General features: G+C 35.5%; 1 protein-coding gene across 2 annotated transcripts in view; it reads right to left on the reverse strand.

The window, feature by feature from the left end:
• LOC129269719 (mismatch repair endonuclease PMS2-like) overlaps nucleotides 1-10463 on the reverse strand; it is a 33170-nt gene extending 22707 nt beyond the window's left edge. For both annotated transcript variants that reach the window (XR_010294780.1, XM_064105287.1), the window contains exons 1-8: nucleotides 10360-10463; nucleotides 7915-8071; nucleotides 7435-7521; nucleotides 6254-6356; nucleotides 3787-3889; nucleotides 2605-2685; nucleotides 883-971; nucleotides 164-242 (exon numbers count right to left, since the gene is read on the reverse strand). Coding sequence is in view for 1 of the 2 variants with exons in the window: in XM_064105287.1 (XP_063961357.1) it covers nucleotides 164-242; nucleotides 883-971; nucleotides 2605-2685; nucleotides 3787-3889; nucleotides 6254-6356; nucleotides 7435-7521; nucleotides 7915-8053 (681 nt within the window). In the remaining variant the exon portion in view is untranslated. The remainder of the gene's footprint in view (nucleotides 1-163; nucleotides 243-882; nucleotides 972-2604; nucleotides 2686-3786; nucleotides 3890-6253; nucleotides 6357-7434; nucleotides 7522-7914; nucleotides 8072-10359) is intronic.
• Nucleotides 10464-10968: the final 505 nt, after the last annotated feature.

Consider the following 10968-nt stretch of genomic DNA (forward strand, 5'->3'; position numbering starts at 1 on the left):
TGATTCATGTAATCTTTCCAACAAGCAGCTGGACATGAACAGAGAAAGACACAGAAATGGGCAGGGGACACGGAGGGAAACACAGTAACAGACACCCACCCAACCAGACAGACAGACAAGGTCATAAACAAACAATGTGGATAGGACAAGGTCACGAACGTACCTGCTTGGATCCAAAGACATTGGCAACGTTTTCTCTCATCGTTGAAGTCCCATTGGTAGATACAACCAAAGATTTCTTTCTGTCAAAACAAGATGATACATCAAAATATTTTAACAAATGAAATCTTGAAAAGAGAAAATTTGCTTTAAAACCAGCATGAACTGTGAGAAAATTACAAATTTTAACGTTTTTTTTGCTCATGTACTAGTATACTGTATACTAAAACTATTGTTTGACTTTGAAGGTTGGCAAATACTTAGATTGGCAGAGCTTAGATTAATTCCAGGCCATGGCCTACGATCACCTACTGGTCGGCCTCGGAAATCTATGGAGCCATTTTTAATTGTTCCCATTTTGTATTGCAATCAAGAAATGTGCCCAATACAAAAGAATCCTTGCCCTAAAAATACTAAAATTGAAGGCCTGCTGGAAGGTATTACAGAGGTATCAAGGGAACTTTAACCCTTCATATCTAACTTTGTTGGAACTTTGAACTTCAAATTACTTTGGATATCTGCTAACTATCCAAATCAGTTCCAAAATGAGGAAAAGGTTGAATATTTATTACACCAACATATCAGTTGAAGGTGAACCTTAAATAAGCTGATATGTCTATATTATCATTATAAAGTGAAAATAAAAATTACCCCATTTGAACTTTGACCTAGGAATAACCTCACAAATGAAAGCGTTTATTTGTTGCTTGAGAACATACATACCCCTTATCTGTTTGATTGGAACAGGTTAACTTGACCCCAGAGGCAATGATGCAATATGCTTGTAAAACCTGGACCATCTTGGTAAACTCCTAAATAGTAAAGAGAAAAATTTATATTAACCCTCAAGCTCCCGGGGTATTTTGATTCTTGTCATTCCCGGGGGGGGGGCCATTATGGCCCCCCCTTAAGATCTCGGCCGCCGATCGCGCGAGCGACGCAAAAATTTGCACGCTGGTAGTGTGTGATGTAATCTACAAGGCTGTATGGTAAAATTTTCCAAAATATTGAGATTTTATTTTATATGAATTAATTATGCTAATTTATGCATAAATCATACTTTTTGCTCTAATTCACTAAATAAAGCTCCTAGAATGCTAATTTTTGGTAAAAATATTCTTTGTAGCATTCTTAACAATCGCAATTAAAAAAACTTCGGTTTGGAAATCAATTTCTTATGTATTTTATTGTTTTATGAATTTGTTATGTATTTCTTTGTTTTTTTACTTTTGGTTTTTTATTGTTTTTTCAATGGAAATCGTTCCAGACTTAATTCTGATCATAAACAAGGCAAAATTAATTAAGTTTAATCAGTAAAAGTAGAAATAATGATACATTTATGAATTTTGGCTAAATACACTATTTGCATTGGATTTGTACATGAAATCATGTTTATGAGCAATTTTGGGTCTGACATGCACTTATATAATGTTGCGTAATGCCGTAACCGCGTACCCGGGCGTCACAAATTTGGTCTCAAAATTTGCGCGAGACTTGAAAGTAAAAAGTCAGCGAGCGGCGAGGTAAAAAAAATTCGCGAAGCAGATATATCGCGAAAATTGTCGAGGGGGGGGGGGCCATTATGGCCCCCCCCCGGGAGAATTAGGGTTAACATCATTGTTTACTCATGTAGAAACACTACGACAAATGTATGACTATTTTGGGACAAAAATTAAAATGTTTAGTATGGATTAAAAATTGATTTTAATCTGTTTGAATCAAATTAAAAAGGAACTTTCAAACTTCTCAGATTTGTGAACGTAACCTGGCAAAGAATAAAAAATACCCACATGAAACTAAAATCGTGTAAGTATCAAATTATACAATGCAAAATTTTATACATTTTTTTACCTCTCACAAGCCATGTATTTTGCTGGAGGAACACTTATATTAAGTAGGCTTTGTAAAAAGGTTTTATCATGCTTCTTACTGGCCTGAAGTCTGTGATGTCATTCTGTGTAAGGAGGATTGTGATTTCATACATTTGTACTGAATCATTTTTGTTGTTTTTAGTTTTACTTATTTTGATTCATTCACTTAAATAACATGGAGATATCATAGGAAGCAATTCCTGCTTGAATTGCTAGGGCTAATAAAATATAAGATTTTACTTCAGATTTCTTCTTTGATAAAATACTTAGCTAACTTTGGTATTTAATTAGGGCTCAGTGGATCAGTCTTTGAAAATTGAACCACTAGGTCTGGGGTTCCAATCCCTCAACAGGATTTGCACCCTTTGGCAAGGCCGCTATCTAAATTTGTCACTCTCCACCCAGGTGCAGTAAATGGTTACCTCGTATGAAGGAATTCCTTGAATGCTTGTGCACCCTTCAGAGTAGCCTTGCTAAAGCTGAGCTAATAGTATGCAGCACTTAGGAACATTTTATTAATCGCTATATAAATGTTGCATTTTATTATTATTATTATCATATGATAAAGTTGCACCTTTTTCAAGTTTCTCAGGAATTCCTTGTGTCTGACTGGTAGGGTGGAGAACAGATTCTGAAGTGTTACTGTCGTTCCTTGCTGTAATCAGAAGATTGGGAAAGAGAGAGAGAGAGTGGGGGGGGGGGGTGGAGCGTGAAATGGTATTACAGGTAAAAGAAAGTAGATGCAGCAAACAATTATTTCATGAGAAAGTCTTTGAAATCAAAGTTAAATGCTACCATGTTATCATAGATTTAGTTCTGGTACATTGAATTAAACTTATCTTTGTGAAATCATGAAATATTTAATAGCTGAAAACCAATAATTCTTGTGATCACTAAAATAAAAAGGCATATGTAGGAGAGTGCATTAATAATACCTGACACATTATGGAATTCTGTGCTTATTTTGCTCATTTCTCAGCAATTGCACATTTTTTCAACAGCCATTTGGCACATTTTTTTTTTATCTATACACCCGTATACAAACACTTGGGTGGTCATTTTATTGGATTCTGTTCGAACTCATTCTGAGATCATTACCACAACTGGTATTTATCTTTAAGAAATAGGGAAGAGAGATAGGATTCATTCATTCGTTTTGATAATTTACGAGAACCGTCATCCATTGTAAAAGTATTTTTTAAATGTGAAATACAGAGTACATTATATCATATATAAATGAGATTATAATGATGCATTCATACCAGGAAATGGTGATACTTTACAAAATATCCAGAGAACAAAGGTATTTCAATCATTGAAATCAAATGTCAAATTTTAATGCTGCTTTGTGTAATCGTGTAAATACATTGTAATTATTGTTTTGATTTCTGTAATTATGTTTTATTTGATCAATAAAAATTGAAAGAAAAAAAAAATATCCACAAGCGGATACAAGAGACGGGGGAGGGTAAGGGGTGGACCAAAAATGCAGACCCCCCCCCCTCAAAAAAAGGGAAGAAATGAAGAAAAAAATGCAAGCTTTATGCTGATTGGGTTAGGCGTAGAGCAAGACCCCCCCCCTAAAAAAACCCAAAGACTTTATGATTTGGGGATGTATTTCACTTTTTACAATCCACAATTTTCCTGCATATTAATTGAAACATCATGTAATAATACCAATTCATGTTGGACAAAATATATTGAAATGAATGGAATTGAAATGTCCTGGAAAAAGGTACATGTACACTATATATACCTGTCTGGGACAAGGGACTTGCTTGAGGATCTTGCCATCATGATCATACACCAGCTTAGTCCCAACTGAAGCAGAATGGTGGCAAGTCACTATACTCAAATCACTGCCAAGTAATAAATACAGCATAACATAACATTAAAGGAGAAATATATTGAAAATCGTAAAAATGGAGAATCATATATCAAATCAAAGCAGAAAATAAGGAGAACACGATGGTGTACATCATTTATCATGGAGACCGATGGAACTCAGTTAATTGATAGTTTAAAGTTCTCTCTCTGAATGCTTCAAACACGCAGAATTACGTCCGCGAAATTGGGGATTTTTTATGACGTCACTTTCTGTACGAGAGGCGTGATTGGCTCTCCCACGTGAAGCTCCACTTGCATGCAAAACCTGTTGCGAGTGTACGTTTTCTCCACATTTTCACTGAATACTTCGATCACAAAATGAAAGAAAACCCAGAATTTTATCTAGATTTGGATTTTCAAATTGATGATTTTGAAGATGAAGAGAATGATGATGAAGTGAACAACAAAGTGACGTAGTTGGGGGTAAATTGGGGGAATCGATGATGAGGAGTCGGACAATTCAACTTGCAACACGATCACATGCCGATTCGCTACCAACTCATGCAGCTGCTAAGTGCTAGCTACACCGCGCGTGCCAAATTGAATTCACGAAAATGACTTACCACACTGTCCAGACAGAGTCTCTTACTTCTGTGACTATGAAGAAGGAAAATAATGATAAAACTGTACTTACAAATAAGTGAATGTAATCCGAACCTGAAGGCAAATCAACTCAACAAATAGCAGCAGACGATATGCACCGATGATAAACTTCTTGTGGCTGGGATAGATTGTCACTCGTTCTGTTAGATGTAATTTTTATCTCATTAATTTGACAAAATTACGAAACTCGGGGAATTATTTATCTATATAAAAATATAGTAACATCTCGTATAATTTTTAAATTACGATAAAATGTTTTTTGAAGGAAAACGTTGAGGTAAATTAAAATTAGATGTAAAAGATCCCCAACATGCGTAGCTTGATTGAGAGCTGTGCACCACGTGCATAGATCTACTCTCTCAGCCAAGGCGTGCAAGCATGTTTGTGATTTTGATTACGATCACATATACAAGCTTTTAAAAGGTTTTATCGTAATTCAAAAAATAATACGAGATGTTACTATATTTTTATATAGATAAATAATTCCCCGAGTTTCGTAATTTTGTCAAATTAATGAGATAAAAATTACATCTAACAGAACGAGTGACAATCTATCCCAGCCACCTGAAGTTTATCGTCGGTGCATATCGTCTGCTGCTATTCGTTGAGTTGCCTTCAGGTTCGGATTACATTCACTTGTTTGTAAGTACAGTTTTATCATTATTTTCCTTCTTCATAGTCACAGAGGTAAGAGACTCTGTCTGGACAGTGTGGTAATTCATTTTCATGAATTCAATTTGGCCCGCGCGGCGTAGCTAGCACTTAGCAGCTGCATGAGTTAGGTAGTGAATCGGCATGTGATCGTGTTGCAAGTTGAATTGTCCGACTCATCATCATCGGCGTAATTCCCCCAATTTACCTCCAACTACGTCACTTTGTTGTTCATTTCATCATCATTCTCTTCATCTTCAAAATCATCAATTTGAAAATCCAAATCTAGATAAAATTCTGGGTTTTCTTTCATTTCGTGATCGAAGTATTCAGTGACAGTGTGGAGAAAACGTACCCTCGCAACAGGTTTTGCATGCAAGTGGAGCTTCACGTGGGAGAGCCAATCACGCATCTCGTACAGAAAGTGACGTCATCAAATTCAAGTCAATTCAGAGACTGATACGAGGCATATTTCGGAGAGGCATTTTGAGCGTTTTTTAATCGGCGATTTTCACCTTATGTATTATTTTCGTTATTTTTGAATGACCCACTGATAATCCCCACATCATTACCTTTCCATTGACATATAATAAGACCACATTCATAATCAATATAGTTCTCCTTTAAGAAAAAAACAGTAACCAGACAAATGTCTGATATGATCATACACCAGCTTGGTTAAGCTTAAGCAGACTGGTGACAAGTCATATATAATTAGATCACTGCCAAGAAATGATACATAAAACATGTCATAAGAAAGGGTAGCCAGTCAAGTCTGATATTATACCAGCTTTAATAGTTCCAACTAAAGCAGACTGGTGATATATCACTATACTGCAGATCACTGACATGAATACATACAGCATGTCATGTCAGCAGTGACCCCTATATCATTTGCTGTTTTATTGATATTATCATCATCATCATCATCATCATTATCATCATCATCATAACCACCACCATCATCACCATTATCATCACCATCATCATCATCACTATCACCATCATCATCATCATCATCATTACTATAAAGCAACACAGCAATATCTCCTAATATCTAATCACAAACAAAGTGATCCTACCTCAGTGCACATAATGAGCTGAGAGCCTCTCCTCTAAAACCAAAAGTGTCTACAGTGCTCAGGTCTGAGAAATCATGAAGCTTGGACGTGTGGTGCTTAAGAGCTGATAAATGTTAAATCAGAAATAAAGACAAAGTTGACTTATTTAATGAATACGATAATGCAACAGAAAAACTTCAAAATAAAGGTTATGATCAAATAGTGAATAGTGCTCAGATAATGAAGAAAAAAAAGACACATAAAATAAAATGATGTTCAAAGCTGATTAAATTAAATCAGAAATAAAGACAATAAAAGTGCTTATATGCAACAGAAAACATCAAATAAAGGCTATAAAGTTGTAGAATTGTAGAGAATGAGAAAAGAGACACAAAATGAATTGCTTTTCAAAGCTGATCAAAGTTAAATTAGAAATAAAGAAAAGGTAGGCTTATTTCATGAACATGATAACATTAAAGAAAAGCTTCAAAATAAAGGTTATAAAGTTGCAGAATGGTAAAGAATGAAATAAAGAGGTGTTTATTTGAAATTTATGATAATGCTGCAGAAATAAAATTTCAGAATTAACTAGTATCGAGCAGGATAATGGTAAAAAAAAAACCAGGAAATTAATATTTGAATTTAAAGAAGAGAGAAATAGAGAGAAAGATGGGGAAACAAAGAGAGAGACGAGGAGAGGAGGAGAGAGGGGGTAAAGAAGGGCTGCACATAGGAGCAGAGAGTCTGCAAAAGAAGACAAATACTGGGAGACATTGAATCTTGAAGAATCGACAGTTCGGTGGAAAGAAAAAAAAATAGAAATTCAAGAGAAGAATCAACAAAAGACCTTCAAAATCACATCTTTCATAGCACAGACTCATAAAAAATTGATCTACGACTACAACTTACGGTAATTAACCATTCCATACCACAATTTGAAAACAAAATTCAGATTCAAACCTTTTTATAAAGAGAATAGAAATCAAAACAAAAAAACGTAATGCCGCAGTGACATTTTCCCTACATTGCCTGCACAGTGAGTCAAAAATGGCTGTTTATGTATTTTTACATGAACAACCTATTTGTGGCTGGTACAAAATTATTAAAAAACTGCCATTTTTGACATCCTGTTCAGTCACCATAGGGGAAGTTTGATTACACCACTCCACTCATTTTGATGTATGGGGTTAAGTGTTACTTACTGAGTCCTGAGAAGTTGGATTGCTCGACTCCGGAACCATTGTCAGATACCTCCAGACTCTCACTTCCATAGTCCTTCAATTTGATTTCTAAAAAAAAAAGAGATTAAATTTAGAAATAATGGAGTTAATGAGTAGAAATATAGCTTGAATATCCATTAGTTTAATTCAAAATGCTGTGCTCTTTGTTTTAGTGTCAAAATATATGGCAGATTTCCTGCTATTTACACTGGTGTTGCATCCTTGATTATTTTACATCAGTTTAAAAGTAAAACTAAACTAAATTATAATTGAATTACTAGATGGATTCCCAACTACATGCAGTCAAAAAGCCTAAGAGATTAAGTTTTTGCCTCATTGTCAAATCATTGTCATTCTCATATGAATACAGAAGAGGCAGAACCTGTTACTGAACACAGAGGCCTGCGTTCAGGAGCATCCATCCATAAGTATCCTGATATAAATGTAAAGAGTTATAGTTACCAATAATAGTAGCTCCTGCATCCAGACTATTCTCTACAAGTTCTTTGATAGCTGTAGCAAGATTAAGGACAACTTGACCCGAGCAGATTTGATGGACCGACCGCCGGTCAATTGCCTTCACTTTTCCAGCAACTGCCATGATTGGCTATTTGCTAACCTGCAGATTATGAGAATTACGGATAATGATGGCTACACTTCAACAACAACCAAATAAAATAAAATTCATTTAAGGTCTGGGCCTATAATAAGTCTATGTGAAAGTTTTAATAGGCTTTGCCTTTACATTTAAAGTGAAAACTGCAAATCTGCAATCTAGTCCTCCAAATCTTTAACAAAGCAGAACCATCACATCACTTGACAAAGTAATGGTGTGCAATCGGCAACAAAAAGGGGCAAAATATCATGAGGGGGCCCCCAGCTTCGGGAGTTACTCCTTTAGGATGGGGTAAACCACGAGGAAGACAGGTTACTGAGGCTATGAGAGGACGCCTCCCCCCCCCCCCACCACGAGTGGCCTTGGTCCCATAATAATATATTTCAAAGCCAAAGACAAATCCAAACTAATATTAAACAAGACAAAATATAATTAATTAAACTACTTCCTTTCATCATTCCACTCACTACCGTTTATTTTATTCAGTACTGGTGTAATTTTTCCACTCCCATTGAAATGATTGACTTTGAAATTGTACTCAGCATTGACATTCCTGAGATCAAGAAGAGAGGTGATCAATTTCATAAGGCATAAGGGCAAATTAAGGCCCTTCATATTTTCTGTTATTCCCCTAAAGTTTAACTCGAGTAAAGTGAGAATTCCCATCTCATAAACCAGTCCATTCACATGCTCTGTATTTCATCAGTGGTTTGGGCCTAAGAGCTGGTCAATTCTTTCCAGATATTCCCATTAACGTTCAACACAGTGAGCACCCACACACACATACACACAAGACTCTAACCAACATTACATCAGCTCAGTTATCACTACAAGTCTCATGAGTGAGTCTGAGTAATGTAGACTAGTCTAACTATCATCATGACTATATTGTCTACAAAAAGAATCATAAGTCAAATGATAGGTCTTTATAAAACCATATAAAACCGTATAAATACTTTCTTTATAGCGCTAAAACTTTGTTTTGCAAGATATTTTCGGGCAAGTGAAATATATTTTGGGGCAAGTATTTTCAAACTGTTTGAAAATTTACTTGACATGAATGCCTGGCCTGACTGGGCAAGTGCTCATGACATCAAAAAAGTAAATTATCATATGATGTAGCACCTGATACTTAAGGCCCATCTTTTTATTTGTTATATCATAAATTAGTGTAGGATGGTTATTTTGTCATTTTCCTATTTTGTATATTTCCTTTGACTTGTGTTTTCTTCAGCTGTTTTACATTTCTGTTCCGTCTAGACTTGAGTTCATTTGCATTTCTTTTCAGCACTGTCCTTGCCTTGCAGTCTGAACTTGGGTTATTTGAGTTTAATGATATTCAGTTGTCATTCATTCATTCTACTCTGAATGCCTTTTTTGTCATCTTCATGCCTTCTCTATTATCTCTTCAGGTGTTCCACTCATTCCATCCCTCACCTGACTCCTTAGTTTCTACTTCCATTATTACATAATCACCAGACATCTTTGTCATCTTCATCTTTATTGGTTTATCTTAATGAATTGGGTTCTTACATTTTAGTTTGATCCTTCCATTAACTTTAGTTTGATTGGTTATTTCTAATTTAAATATTTATCTAAATTATACTATGATTCTGAGTTTTACTGAGGCAAAGTAGCCTAGCGATCAAAACAATGCACTACCAATACTTCATCGATCCTCGGTTGCAGTTCTAGCTGTTTATTTGCATCTCTACTTCAGTTTCACTTTATTTCTCATTTGGTTTGATGATTGACTCGAGTTCAGACCTGCTTTGAACTTATATTATTTTCTACCCCTAAACTTATAATTTCTCAACCTTACATTAGCATGTGATTAGCTACGTCGCTAGGACTAGGTCATACTCATATATATTAATATTATTATTAAGCTCTGCCTCTGCTGCCTTCCGGCGGAGCTGAGCTCTCTTCCTCTCGCTCTCTCTCTTCTGCTCTTCTTTTCTGCAATGGTCTTACAAACTTAGCCTTGAGGACTCCGTGATGACGTTTTTAATATGATGTAAGTATAGATGTCAAATAATATTAAAAACATCACGGAGTCCTCAAGGCCGGCTATACATTTACCATACATTTACAAATTACACTACAGCTCGGGCCAAAACGAAATTCAAAAATTCAATGTATGGGACCGAGCTGGAGGCAATTGCAAAGCAGAAAAGGGACTTCCAGTTCCAAGCCTTCCCTCAGCTATTTTCGAGCGATGAATGCAATTATTTTGACAAGAAGGGAAATTGAGTCTTAATTGCAACCAAGGAGGTTCTACTTTAACTTACCTTTTTACAAATTCACACAGTTTTGAAGTCATACATCGTCGTGGATCTTGGAACCGGACTTCAAATTCCGAGGAAAATTCGCGGTACACGTAGTCTCGATCTCTGCAAGCGCAAGCGCACAGACTCAAATTTGACACTAGACTCCAAAATGACTCCAAAGCGCACAGACTCAAATTTGACACTTAAAGAGTGTATGTAGACTAGACTCCAAACTGTCTATCAAATCCGTCAGAAACCACCTACAAATTAATCTAATCTTTATCTATAGACTCTGCACTGTGCATTATGCAGAAACAAAATTAAAAGTCTATGTCTGCAGACTAGTATATATATATATATATATATGGCAGAGTATTTTTGATTGATTTTTTTTCCGAAAAGCTTAACTTGCAAACTTTTTCTGGAATTTGACACTTCGACAAAAAATTCGTGGTTAGATTTTGGAGAGCTGTAAAAAGTCAAGTCAGCTAGATATTTTAGGAATTCTACAAATGCAATTTTTGTTCTCGAAAATTAAGACTAAATAAGAAATAACAATCATCTTTTAAGAATTATCAGCTTCTACCTGGCTCCAAAAACACAATGGTATCTAGCTTTCCTTTCTTCAAT

Source organism: Lytechinus pictus, chromosome 10 (assembly GCF_037042905.1).
Source record: "Lytechinus pictus isolate F3 Inbred chromosome 10, Lp3.0, whole genome shotgun sequence".
Lineage (NCBI taxonomy): Eukaryota > Metazoa > Echinodermata > Echinoidea > Temnopleuroida > Toxopneustidae > Lytechinus > Lytechinus pictus.